The sequence below is a fragment of the Piliocolobus tephrosceles genome, chromosome 13, assembly GCF_002776525.5.
Source record: "Piliocolobus tephrosceles isolate RC106 chromosome 13, ASM277652v3, whole genome shotgun sequence".
Classification (NCBI taxonomy): Eukaryota; Metazoa; Chordata; class Mammalia; order Primates; family Cercopithecidae; genus Piliocolobus; species Piliocolobus tephrosceles.
In genome coordinates this window covers 45,734,366-45,748,016 of record NC_045446.1, presented here as the reverse complement: position 1 = coordinate 45,748,016, position 13,651 = coordinate 45,734,366, and the positions used below count along the sequence as shown (strand labels likewise).

Sequence of the window (13,651 nt, the reverse complement as noted above, 5' to 3'; positions counted from 1 at the left end):
GCCCGGCTAGTTTTTTTGTATTTTTAGTAGAGACGGGGTTTCACCGTGTTAGCCAGGATGGTCTCGATCTCCTGACCTTGTGATCCGCCCGTCTTGGCCTCCCAAAGTGCTGGGATTACAGGCTTGAGCCACCGCGCCCGGCCCAAAATGTAATTTCAATTACATTTATCTGGTTGAAACTTTCTGCAACAAGCAGTCCACATTTTTTTATCCCATGAATATGCCATACTTAACTTTGTGCTTTTGCCTAATTCTGATTTCCCGTTCCTAGAATGTTTTTCCTACTCTTCACTATCTATTAAAATCCTATTCATTCATCCAAACTCCAGTTCAAACTCCAAATGGCCTTTATAGAATTTTCTCTAGTAATTTCAGCCCATGTTAAATGCCCACTCATAAGTATCCAAGCACTGTAAGTGTATAGTACTCACTTTGGCACTTATTCAAATAGTATACTGTATCTTTATTGTACTCATACACTTAAATGAACAAAATCAGGGTAAAGAGCACTTTAATCACTGACCAACCTGGCTTTATAGCAAGAGAGAAACAATAAAGGAGTAAGGGAAGAGATTCTTAAGTCAAATAAGGAAAGCATTCCTTTGAAATAGGAAAAGGAGCTTTCCAATACAGGAGACTGAATGCCTTTTGTGGGAAAGAACAAGTGGTTGGAGAAAAAGACCATAGGGATAAACAATGAGTGAAAATTATGTTCAAAAAGCAGCGGACAGGAGGTATGTATCTAGGGAGAAGGTCTGAACTTGGGGAAGGTAAGCAAGGTTGAAGGGTGGGGAGAGTAAAGGAAAGAGTTCTATATATGCTTTAAAGTTTATTTAAATGTTTCTTTCTGGAAAATTAAAGTTTTAAATTAATCCTGGACTCTGAAATTCAATTAAAAAATATAAAATCCTACTAAGTGGTCTTGTCTAACCTTAAATTTACTGAAAAGTAATTACAATCAGAATGACACATATGAGGAATTTATTCACAATATAGGGCCTGTTATACAGAAGGCACACTAAAACGTGGAACAAAGCCAATTAAGCCCACAATTCTGGAGTCCTCAGATATATGTGAATGCCATTACCACTGGCAATTTTGGTTATAACTAATAATAACGTACTCTTTTTTTAGCAATGGGGTCTCACCCTGTCACCCAGGCTTGAATGCAGTGGTGCAATCATGGCTCACTGCAGCCTTGACCTCCTGGGCTTAAGGGATCCTCCCACTCAGTCTCCCGAGTCGCTGGGACTACAGGTATGCACTACCGTGTCTGGCTAATTTTTTACATCTTTTTGTAGAGATGGGGTCTTGTTATGTTGCCCAAGCTGGTCTTGAAGTCCTGGCTTCAAGCAATCCTGCCTTGACCTCCCAAAGTGTTGGAATTACAGGCATCAGCCACCACACCCAGCCTAAAAATGTACTTCTTACCTTTGTCTTCTCCTTGCTCGCCAATAACCCATACTTCTTTGCCTGAAGTCTGTGCCTTCAAAACATTTGTAATAATATACTGTAATCTCTGTGAATCCAGATTACATCCAATTCCAATCACTCGATTTGCAGGAAATGCACTCAGTTTCCATGTCACATAGGTCATGATTTCCACTAAATATTGCATACAAGGTAAAAAATGTAAAGGTTAAAAAATATATACTTCTAGTTTAGCTCACAAAATATTTATTATTTTAGTAAGTATATTAGGCCCTCAATGTACTGCAGCATTATATATATATATATATATATATATATATAGCTGGGACTATAGGCACGTGCCACCATGCCCAGTTAATTTTTGTATTTTTAGTAGAGACAGGGTTTCACCATGTTGGCCAGGATGGTCTTGATCTCTTGACCTCGTGATCCACTCACCTTGGCCTCCCAAAATGCTGGGATTACAGGCGTGAACCACCGTGCCTGGCCCATAACATATTTTTAATATACATTAGATCCCAGCACTTTGGGAGGCTGAGACAGGCGGATCATGAGGTCAGGAGATCGAGACCATCCTGGCTAACACGGTGAAACCCCGTCTCTACTAAAAAATACAAAAAAAAATGTAGCCGGGCGAGGTGGTGGCGGGCGCCTGTAGTCCCAGCTACTCGGGAGGCTGAGGCAGGAGAATGGCGTAAACCCAGGAGGCGGAGCTTGCAGTGAGCTGAGATCCATCCGGCCACTGCACTCTAGCCTGGGTGACAGAGTGAGACTCCGTCTCAAAAAAAAAAAAAAAAAAGAAACACTAACAAGGTTTCAACAAGATACATTTTACTTTGCGTGTGTGGGGGCGGGGGGTGTTTTTTTGAGACTGAGTATTGCTCTGTCCTCCACTGAGTATTGCCCAGTGGCACGATCTGGGCTCACTGCAACCTCTGCCTCCCAGGTTCAAGGGATTCTCCTACCTCAGTCTCCCTAGTAGCTGGGATTACAGGCGTGCACCACCACACCTGGCTACTTTTTGTATTTTTAGTAGAGACAGGGTTTCAGCATGTTGACCAGGCTGGTCTCGAACTCCTGACCTCAGGTGATCCACCTGCCTCAGCCTCCCAAAGTGCTGGGATTACAGGCATGAGCCACTGTGCCCGGCCAAATTTTATTGTTAAATATAAATTGTCAGGGGTAGAAAATAGATAATTCCTAAAACAGTTAAGGGAGGATAAAAACTGGTACAAAAAATAAAAAATAATTTCTTCATATTGATTTGAGTTTTCTTTTACATCTATCTTAAACTGAATTTATCTTTTTTTTTTTGAGACAGAGTCTTGCTCTGTTGCCCAGGCTGGAGTGCAGTGGTATGATCTCGGCTCACTGCAAGCTCCGCCTCCCAGGTTCATGCCATTCTCTTGCCTAACCTCCCGAGTAGCTGGGACTACAGGTGCCCGCCACCACGCCCGGCTAATTTTTTGTATTTTTAGTAGAGATGGGGTTTCACCACGTTAGCCAGGATGGTCTCGATCTCCTGACCTCGTGATCCACCTGCCTCGGCCTCCCAAAGTGCTGGGATTACAAGTGTGAGCCACCGCGCCCAGCCTAACTGAATTTCTATCTTTAAATTAAAATACTGATTCATATGCCACCTGGATTCAGTGTATCATTATAAATGAAAACACAACTACTTTTTTCTTACATTCCAAAAGGATGTTGAGAATTAAAGAGATCAATGTCCCTCAACAAATTACTACAAAAAAAACAAGTGAAATGCATACAATACCGCTACATTGGGAACATTTAAAAAAAAATCTGTTCACCAATTTGAGTCCAGTACAAACTAACTCTTTGAAAATATTTCTATTTTTGAGTATGACAATTCCAAAATAACCTGCAAAATACACAATGTTAAAAACACACTCTGGCATGCTAACATTTTTGACACTTCAGAATTAACAAAATAGGCACATAAGTCATTGCATTTTTCTCTTGGGAGTTTAAACATCTTCTCACTGAGGAAGGTATGGCTTAGAACCTAGAACATAATATCATATTTCATTAAAAACTTGTATACTGGAACCTTCTAGATAATGTTAGTCATAACAAGTAACTGGTTGCCAGAATACTACACTGTTTATTATATAGGCAATTTTACTGAATATTCTAGCCATCTCTTTATAATTTAAAAGTTTTTTTTGTTTTTTGTTTTTTGTTTTTTGAGACAGAGTCTTGCTCTGTTGGCCAGCTGGGGTGCAGTGACACCATCTCGGCCTCACTGCTACCACCACCTCCTGGGTTCAAGCAATTCTCCTGCCTCAGCAGGATTGCCCCAAGTAGTTGGGATTACAGGCACCCGCCACCATGCCCGGCTAACTTTTGTATTTTTGGTAGAGACAGGGTTTCACCATGTTAGCCAGGATGATCTCGAACTCCTGACCTCAGGTGATCCATCCGCCTCAGACTCCCAAAGTGTTGGGATTACAGGTGTGAGTCACTGTGCCCGGCCCTGAAGTTTTATGGTTTTTATCAGTAATGGCAATTCTACTGATGCACTGGACCATCAACTTCATTTAAAATAAAGCATTTTACCTGGTTGAGATGCAATGAGCAGGACACTGTGTTGACTATAATGTCCCAGAGCTGGGACAAGGGCTCTGAACATATCCACATTGCTCTGTACCACATCAAGGTAGGACTGAGAACTACCCAAGGAGTTGACTGTGAAGATCACCACCTTGGAATGAGCAGAGGCAGACAAATCTAGTGAATGAAAACAAACAGTCTGAGCTGAAGATACAAGATTTAATCAAGTTCTAATTCGCGATTAAAAGGTTGTTCTTTTCAACAGAGAGTTTTTAGGCATGCCTCCCCATAAATCAACCCCATATCCACAAAAGCATACAAAATGCAGAGGTTTGCCTCCAAATAGAGGATTAAGAGTAAGTGTTGGCTGGGTGTGGTGGCTCACGCCTATAATCCCAGCACTTTGGCAGGCTGAGGCTGGTGGATCACTTGAGGCCAGGAGTTCGAGACCAGCCTGGCTAACATGGTGAAACCCCATCTTTACTAAAAATACAAAAATTGCCGGGCGCAGTGGCTCAAGCCTGTAATCCCAGCACTTTGGGAGGCCGAGAGGGGTGGATCACGAGGTCAGGAGATCGAGACCATCCTGGCTAACACGGTGAAACCCCGTCTCTACTAAAAAATACAAAAAACTAGCCGGGCGAGGTGGCGGGCGCCTGTAGTCCCAGCTACTCAGGAGGCTGAGGCAGGAGAATAGCGTAAACCCGGGAGGCGGAGCTTGCAGTGAGCTGAGATCCGGTCACTGCACTCCAGCCCGGGCGACAGAGCGAGACTCCGTCTCAAAAAAAAAAAAAAAAAAACAAAAAAAAAACAAAAATTAGCCAGGCATGGTGGTGTGTGACTGTAGTCTCAGCTACTCAGGAGGCTGAGGCAGAGATTCGGTTGAACCCGGGAGGTGGAGGTTCAGTGAGCTGAGATCTCGCCATTGCACTCCAGAGTCTTGCGACAGAGTGAGACTCTGTCTCAATAAAAAAGAGTAAGAGTGTATCCCAAGGGGGGAAGATAGCAATAGTAATAAACAAAATAAATTATGGGATCTAAAACCTACAAACAGGAACTGAGTTTTTTATATAAGTTACAATTTTAAGGGAAAATAAATATTACGCTATAGGCAAAATGAACCTAAAATTAATTACACCATCGTTTCCTAAACTGTGAGCTTAGGCGCCCTAAAGCTCCTTGAAAGAAACTCAGAGGCCATCAGGGAGGAGTGGAAGTAAGTAGGAAGAAGACTGGTAAGCACAGCTCCAGGCCACTTACTTTGGCCTATCCAAGCAGAGTAGTGCTGCTTTTTAAAAATCTGTTTTACTTATCAAGGATTCTACTCTAAAGAGTGGTTCAAAAATCTCTAAATTAAATTAAATTAAATATCTTGGCTTTTCTTTTCTTCTTCTTTTTTTTTTTTTAATAAAGAGACAAGGTCTCACTATATTGCCCAGGCCGGACTCAAAACTCCTGGGCTCAAGTAATCCTCCTGCTTCTGCCTCCTGAGAAGCTGAGACTTTACCGCACCTGCCTCAATTGTAAATGTTGACTTTTCTTATACGGAAGTTACTTGGGTAACTACTACTTTCAATGGGAACTACAGATAATCAACTGTTATGACTTAGGAAAAGCTAGTCTATGGAGTTCACTCTGATTCCAGAGCACCTTTGACCGTCCATCACATGTTATGCTGTTACAACTATATTACTCACCATTGCACAGTGTGTTTTACAGTAAGTACATGCCCAAACCATGGCCAGATCTTACCAACATCAGAAATAAGAGAACCATAATAAAGTAATTAGAATGGCATCAGTCCAGTCAACATTTACAAATAAATATTAGCCTCCCAGGGAGACAGCAGACTCCATTGTTTATATTCTTAATTAAGCCTCTGAGGCAATCTTTCTTCTTTTTTTCGAAATGGAGTTTTGCTCTTGTTGCCCCAGGCTGGAGTCCGATGGCACGATCTCGGCTCACCACAACCTCTGCCTCCCAGGTTCAAGAGATTCTCCTGCCTCAGCCTCCCAAGTAGCTGGGATAACAGGTATGTGTCACCATGCCCAGCTGATTTTGTATTTTTAGTAGAGGTGGGGTTTCTCCATGTTGGTGAGTCTGGTCTCAAACCCCTGACCTCAGGTGATCCACCCACCTCAGCCTCCCAAAGTGCTGGGATTACAGGCATGAGCCACCACACCCTGCTAAGGCCATCTTTCTAAACAAGTTTCAGAAGGAAACATTTGTGCAATGTGTCCACTGGAGATGCATGATCTAATTTTACTTCCTATTCTGATACAGTTGTAGTGATGGTAGATCTAACCACTAAGTCCTATATTATAATTATGGTTCTTCATGAGTCCTCTTAAGTAATTCCAATGTTGTAGGGTTTACAGTGGATGCCTGGTGATGAGTCAAAACCTCAAAAATTAGAAGACATTAGAGCTGGAAGGGATACACTTAACAATTCCGTATGTGTCAAACACTGTTCTAACAGTTCTCCATATATTTATTTGCTTAATCTAATCAACAATACACAATGGAGTATTTTACAGATGAGAAATCTGAGGCACAGAGAAGTCAAATAACCTGCTCAAAGTCATAGAGCTGAAGTGTAGAGCCAGAGTTTAAGCCCATGCAGTCTGACTTCAAAGTGCTATTAAACACTATGCTACATTTAGAAACTTACTACTACACCCTCATAAGGATGAGGAAACTGTTATGTGGAGAGGTTAGGTGGTCTGTCCATATTATGAAATATCAGTGAACAGTTCAATTTATAACTCTACAATCTGGCCACAGGCTATTGTGATTTCTTTTCTTTGCTCCTTTAGCTTCCTCATCTTCAAGGTTGACTTAGGAGTAAACATAGTAGTGGCTGCCTAATGTGACTGCTTTTCTTTTTTTTTGTTTTTTTTTTTTGAGACAGGGTCTCACTCTGTTGCCCAGGCTGGCGTGTAGTGGTGTACAATCTTGGCTCACTGCAACCTCCGCCTCCAGGTTTCAAGTGATTCTCCTGCCTCAGCCTCCCTAGTAGCTGGGATTACAGGTGCCTGCCACTGCGCCCGGCTAATTTTTGTATTTTTAGTAAAGACAGAGTTCCACCATGTTGGCCAGGCTGGTCTCGAACTCCTCACCTCAGGTGATCTGCCTGCCCTGGCCTCCCAAAGTGCTGGAATTACAGGCATGAGCCACTGTACCTGGCCCCTAATATGATTTCAAAAGTACAAGAAAGGCTTCCTACTCCAAAAGATTTTCCCATCAAGCTCTCAGGCCTTCAAATCAATTCCTTTGAGTTTATTTTTTATTTATTTACTTTGTTTTGTTTTTGTTTTTTTGAGACGGAGTCTTGCTCTGTCTCCCAGACTAGAGTGCAGTGGCCCGATCTTGGCTCACTGCAAGCTCTGCCTCCCAGGTTCAGGCCATTCTCCTGCCTCAGCCTCCTGAGTAGCTGGGACTACAAGTGCCCGCCACCACACAGGGTATTTTATTTTATTTTATCATCTTATCTTATCTTATCTTATTTTATTTTATTTTATTTTTTTAGTAGAGACGGGGTTTCATCGTGTTAGCCAGGATGGTCTTGATCTCCTGACCTCATGATCCACCCGCCTTGGCCTCCCAAAGTGCTGGGATTACAGATGTGAGCCACCACACCTAGCCTTAATTTTTTTTTTTTTTTGAGATGGAGTTTCGCTCTTGTCACCCAGGCTGGAGTGCAATGGTGCCATCTTGACTCACTGCAGCCTCTGCCTCCCAGGTTCAAGTGATTCTCCTGCCTCAGCCTCCGGAGTTGCTGGGATTACAGGTGCCCATCACCATGCCCAGCTAATTTTTGGATTTTTAGTAGAGACAGGGTCTCACCATATTGGCCAGGCTGGTCTCAAACTCCTGACCCCAGGTGATCCACGTGCCTCAGCCTCCCAAAGTCCTGGAATTACAGGCGTGAGCCACTGTGCCCAGCCTCCTTTGAGTTTAAAAGCCAGTATTTCTTTCAAAGTTTTCTTTCAGACACGGGGTCTTGCTATGTTGCCCAGGCTGGATTCAAACCCCTGGGCTCAAACAATCCTCCAGCCTCAGCCTGCCAAGTAGGAGGTACTATATAGGTGTATGCCACAGCACCCAGCTCAGTATTTCTTTAAATTCTCCTACATAAACTTGTGATGCAGGCTGAAGTGGTCTATATTCATTCCCTAGAATATTTACCTAATTTTCCTGATACTGGCTTTTGCTCAAATTCTCACTGCACTTACCACGTTTGACAAACATCTGCTTAACTGTCTACATCAAACATATTATGAGCTCTGGGGGAACAGGGATTATTTGTTTCTTACTCATCTTTCCACCTCTAAGATCTAGTCGCATAGCAATTAGAACATTTCCCCCAACTTTCTGCCAGTCCAAATCTCCCCAATCCCAGAAGAACCAGCAACTATCTCAATCCTAATCAGCTGAAAGCAATCTCTGTCTCCACCCAACTTCCAAGTCCTCACTGTCTGGACCACTCTCTTGGTATTAATCACATAGTGTCTCCTCACTCTCTTGTCATGAATGACTGTTTACATATTGCATGTGTTTTTTTTTTTTTTTTTTGAGACGGAGTCTCGCTATCACCCAGGCTGGAGTGCAGTGGCTGGATCTCAGCTCACCGCAAGCTCCGCCTCCCAGGTTCACGCCATTCTCCTGCCTCAGCCTCCCGAGTAGCTGGGACTACAGGCGCCCGCCACGTCGCCCGGCTAGTTTTTTGTATTTTTTAGTAGAGACAGAGTTTCACCGTGTTAGCCAGGATGGTCTCGATCTCCTGACCTCGTGATCCACCCGTCTCGGCCTCCCAAAGTGCTGGGATTACAGGCTTGAGCCACCGCGCCCGGCCTGCATGTGTTTTTTTATCTAAATTTTAAGCTGCTTCTGACCAAGTAGAGTCTTCCATTTCTATCAATCCCTTGCAGCAGTTCTTAAATGCTAGGCTAGGTGCCTAAGCATAACCTGGGAAGCTTAATAAAAATGCAGATTAGGCCGGGCGCGGTGGCTCAAGCCTGTAATCCCAGCACTTTGGGAGGCCGAGACGGGTGGATCACGAGGTCAGGAGATCGAGACCATCCTGGCTAACACGGTGAAACCCCGTCTCTACTAAAAAAATACAAAAAAAAAAAAAACTAGCCAGGCGATTTGGCAGGTGCCTGTAGTCCCGGCTACTCGGGAGGCTGAGGCAGGAGAATGGCCTAAACCCAGGAGGTGGAGCTTGCAGTGAGCTGAGATCCGGCCACTGCACTCCAGCCTGGGCGTGAGACTCCATCTCAAAAAAAAAAAAAAAAAAAAAAAAATGCAGATTAGCCCATGTTCTGAAGATTTTACTTAAATATATAAGGGGAAATAGCTTCCAGGAATGCAAACCCCCAGATGATTCTGATGCACAGCCAGGTTTGGTTAGCATTGCTCCACAGACAACTAAGTTCCTTGTACTCAAAATCTTTGTCTGACTCTTCAAGTCTTCCCTTACAAGTTGATGATTTAATAAGGGAAGACGATTATACAGTTATAAAGAGAATTAGAACTTTAAGCATGATTATACAAAGCTATATATTACAAGGTTAAGGATCAGGATAAGACAGGCGCGGTGGCTCATGCCTGTAATCCCAGCACTTTGGGAGGCCGAGGTAGGTGGATCATGAGGTTAGGAGTTCGAGGCCAGCCTGGCCAACATGGTGAAATCCCGTCTCTACTAAAAATACAAAAAAATTAGCCGGGCGTGGTGGCACGCACCTGTAATCCCAGTTACTCAGGAGGCTGAAGCTAGAGAATCGCTTGAACCTGGGAGGCGGAGGTTGTAGTGAGCTGAGATCGCACCACTGCACCCCAGCCTGGGTGACCGAGCGAGACTCCGTCACAAAAAAAAAAAAAGCATCAGGATAAAAATTCATTGGACAATAAGGAATTCAACAAACCCCTACTAAGGTCCTGTTATGTCACAGGTAATGTGTTAGGCCCTAAGAAAACAAAAGTGAACATGATATTGTCCCTACTCTACATATCACACAATGTAGAACAAGGGTTAGTAAGGAGAGCTTCAGAATGAGACTGCCTGGTTCAAATATGAGCTGTCCTACTTAGACATTAGCATAATGGTAAGTTTCCTCCCATGCCAAGAACTCGGTCAGCATCTGTGTTATGAGGACACACGCCTCTTACCTCTTTCCCATTTCTATAGGTAGCCCAAAAAAACTATATCCTTCCTGCTAAGCCAAGGTCTACAACCTAAACCAAAGGCTGGTCACAGTTATACTAAGGGATGATCAAATCAAGTATGTCAAAAGACCCAGTAAATAATATTTCATGCTTTAATATACTACTGTTCTCGGATGAGGCTAACGTTATGATGAATGAAATATGAACTCATTTTAAAACACTGCTGATTATTTAAAATACTGAAAGACCAGGTAACTCTGTATCAAATAATGATGTGTAAATACTGTGGAGAGCTATTGAAATATTCTAGCTACTCTATCAGTCTGAATATACTGAAGACACTACACATATTTTCATTTATCTGGTATATCATTAAACCATTCTCACAGTACTAAAAATTATTGAATATACTCTTTTCAAATTATTTTTTAATGTGACCCAAAATTTTAGAAATTTGTGTTCTCTCATACTAACGATAATGACCATTAATCTAGAAAACTGTGCTAAGATGATAGCTATTAAAAATCTTCCTGAAGGCTGGGTGTGGTGGCTTACGCCTATAATCCCAGCATTTTGGGAGGCCAAGGTAGGTGAATCACTTGAGGCCAGGAGTTTGAGACCAGCCTGAACAACATGGTGAAACCCCGTCTCTACTAAAAATACAAAAATTAGCCAGGCGTGGTGGTGTGCACCTGTAATCCCAGCTACTCAGGAGGCCGAGGCAGGAGAATCACCTGAACCCGGGAGGCGGAGGTGGCAGTGAGCCAAGATTGCACCACTGCACTCCAGCCTGAGCAACAGAGCAAGACTGTCTCAAAAAATAAAAATAAAAAAATTAGGCCGAGCACGGTGGCTCACACCTGTAATCACAGCACTTTGGGAGGCTGAGGTGGGCGGATCACATGAGGTTGGGAGTTCAAGACCAGCCTGACCCACATGGTGAAACCCCGTCTCTACTAAAAATGCAAAATTAGCCAGGCACGGTGGTGCATGCCTGTAATCCCAGCTACTCGGGAGGCTGAGGCAGGAGAATCACTTGAACCTGGGAGGTGGAGGTTGCAGTGAGCCGAGATCACGCCATTGTACTCCAGTCTGGCAACACAGTGAGACTCCGTCTCAGAAAAAGAAAAAAAAGTTGGTCGGGCATAGTGGGGCATGCCTATAGTCCCAGCTACTCAGGAGGCTGAAGCAGGAAAATCCCTTGAACCCAGGAGGCGGAGGTTACAGTGAGCTATCATCTTGCCACTACATTTCAGCTTGGACAACAGAGTGAGCCTCCATCTCAAAAAAAAAAAAAATTCCGCCGGGCGCGGTGGCTCAAGCCTGTAATCCCAGCACTTTGGGAGGCTGAGATGGGTGGATCACGAGGTCAGGAGATCGAGACCATCCTGGCTAACACGGTGAAACCCCATCTCTACTAAAAATACAAAAACTAGCCGGGCGAGGTGGCGGGCGCCTGTAGTCCCAGCTACTCGGGAGGCTGAGGCAGGAGAATGGCGTGAACCCGGGAGGCGGAGCTTGCAGTGAACTGAGATCCGGCCACTGCACTCCAGTCGGGGCGACAGAGCGAGACTCCGCCTCAACAAAAAAAAAAAAAAAAAAAAAAAAAAAAAAAAAAAAAAAAAAAAAAAATTCCTATGTTCTTTTGGAGGGGAAAATCCCAATGAATGAATTCATAGTAACTTTGGGCATTATGTTTCAGTCAATGAATAGACTGAAATGGTGAAATGTGTAGATTTTTAAAGTGTTAAACAGGGATACTCATATTTAAACAATGTAGGAAATCACTGCTCAGTTCAGGCGCATGGTTTAATCATTACTGCTGCAGTGAGCTGGGTTTTGGAGTTCTATAAAGAATGCTGAGGCAGGGCGCAGTGGCTCACGCCTGTAATCCCAACACTTTGGGAGGCTGAGGCGGGCGCATCACCTGAGGTCAGCAGTGAGCCAAGATTGCACCAGAGCAAGACTCTGTCTCAAAAAAAAAAAAAAAAAAAAAAAAAAAAAAGAATGCTGAGACTATCAAAGATTTACTATATGTGGTAAACTAAGGCCATGAACTTGGTATGGTATGCCTATCTTTAGAAAGGGTTGTCTACAAAATAAATGGTAGGTCTATTGATAAAATTTCACAGTAAGAGAAAAAAAATGATACAATACAAATTGCAGATATCAACACCAGGAGCATAAAGAATAATGAGTGATCTGGCAAAAGGGTTACTCTTGAAGGTTTCCTAGGGAGAAGGTGACTCAGGCTATAAGGAACTAAGAAGAGCAAGTAAGACAGGCAAGTTGAAGCTAATGAGAGACTTATTTACCTGGATTAAGTGGAAGGGAGGAAAGCTGGTGATGAAATCAATGATTCTCAAATTAAACACAGTGAACTTCAAACTTCTTCTTAAGAGGCAGGATCTCACTATGCTGCCTAGGCTGGTTTTGAACTAATGGGCTTAAATGATCCTCCAGCCCCAGCCTCTGGAGTAGCTGAGAGTAGAGGCACACATCACAGTGCCCAGCTCATGAACTGTGTTATGAGAGATGTTTTATATCATAACCCGATACACAAGATATGTGTAGGGATATATGTAAACGCCACAAAAACACTGCAAAAAACACCTTTACCATACATGCTGACATTTTTTCTATCAGTTCATTTTTTATAAAATGCTGCTCATAATCCATCCACTATCCTAATTTCACAATCTACTATTGTATCACTACTCACAATTTGAAAAAGATTGCTTTTACACTTGATCTTAGCCAAAAGGCCAAGAAGCGATAAAAGGTTGCTTTTAATGAATATAAAAACTACTCAAGAAACCTGTCTAACATGTAGATTCCCAGGTTTGACCTCTAGAAATTCAAGATCTGTAGGCTTGGGGAAGAAGCTAGAGATTCATAATTTTAACAAGCACCTCAGGTGATTCTGATACAAGTGATCAAGCCAAAGGCACGGTGGCTCATACCTGTAATTCCAGTGCTTTGGGAGGCTGAGGCGGGTGGATCACCTGAGGTCAGAAGTTCGAGACAACATGGCGAAATCCCATCTCTACTGAAATACAAAAATTAGCTGGCTGTGGTGGTGCACACCTGTAATCCAAGCTACTCGGGAGGCTGAAGCAGGAGAATCACTTGAACTCAGGAGGTGGAGGTTGCAGTGAGCTGAGATCGCGCCATTGCACTCCAGCCTGGGTGACAAGAGCGAAACTCCGTCTCAAGAAAAAAAAAATGAGCTGGGTGTGGTGGCACACACCTGTAATCCCAGTTACTCAGGAGGCTGGGGCACAAGAATCGCTTGAACCTGGGAGGCAGAGGTTGCAGTGAACCGAGATCATGCCACTGCATTCCAGCCTAGTTGACAGAGTGATTGTCTCAAAAAAAAAAAAAAAAAAAAACAGTGATCAACCCATAAACCGTGTCTTAAGAACCACTGTCTATTTTTTTTTTCTTTTTTTTTTTTTTTGAGACGGAGTCTCGCTCT

The 13,651-nt window shown here is 43.2% G+C and overlaps 1 protein-coding gene across 3 annotated transcripts in view; it reads right to left on the bottom strand.

Moving 5' to 3' along the window:
• UEVLD (UEV and lactate/malate dehyrogenase domains) overlaps positions 1 to 13,651 on the bottom strand; it is a 72,569-nt gene that overhangs the window by 12,965 nt on the left and 45,953 nt on the right. For 2 of the 3 annotated variants that reach the window (XM_026454050.2, XM_026454051.2), the window contains exons 8-9: positions 4,012 to 4,182; positions 1,432 to 1,605 (exon numbers count right to left, since the gene is read on the bottom strand). In XM_026454050.2, coding sequence (XP_026309835.2) covers positions 1,432 to 1,605; positions 4,012 to 4,182 — 345 coding nt within the window. The remainder of the gene's footprint in view (positions 1 to 1,431; positions 1,606 to 4,011; positions 4,183 to 13,651) is intronic. The other variant, XR_003309382.1, reaches the window with a different exon arrangement.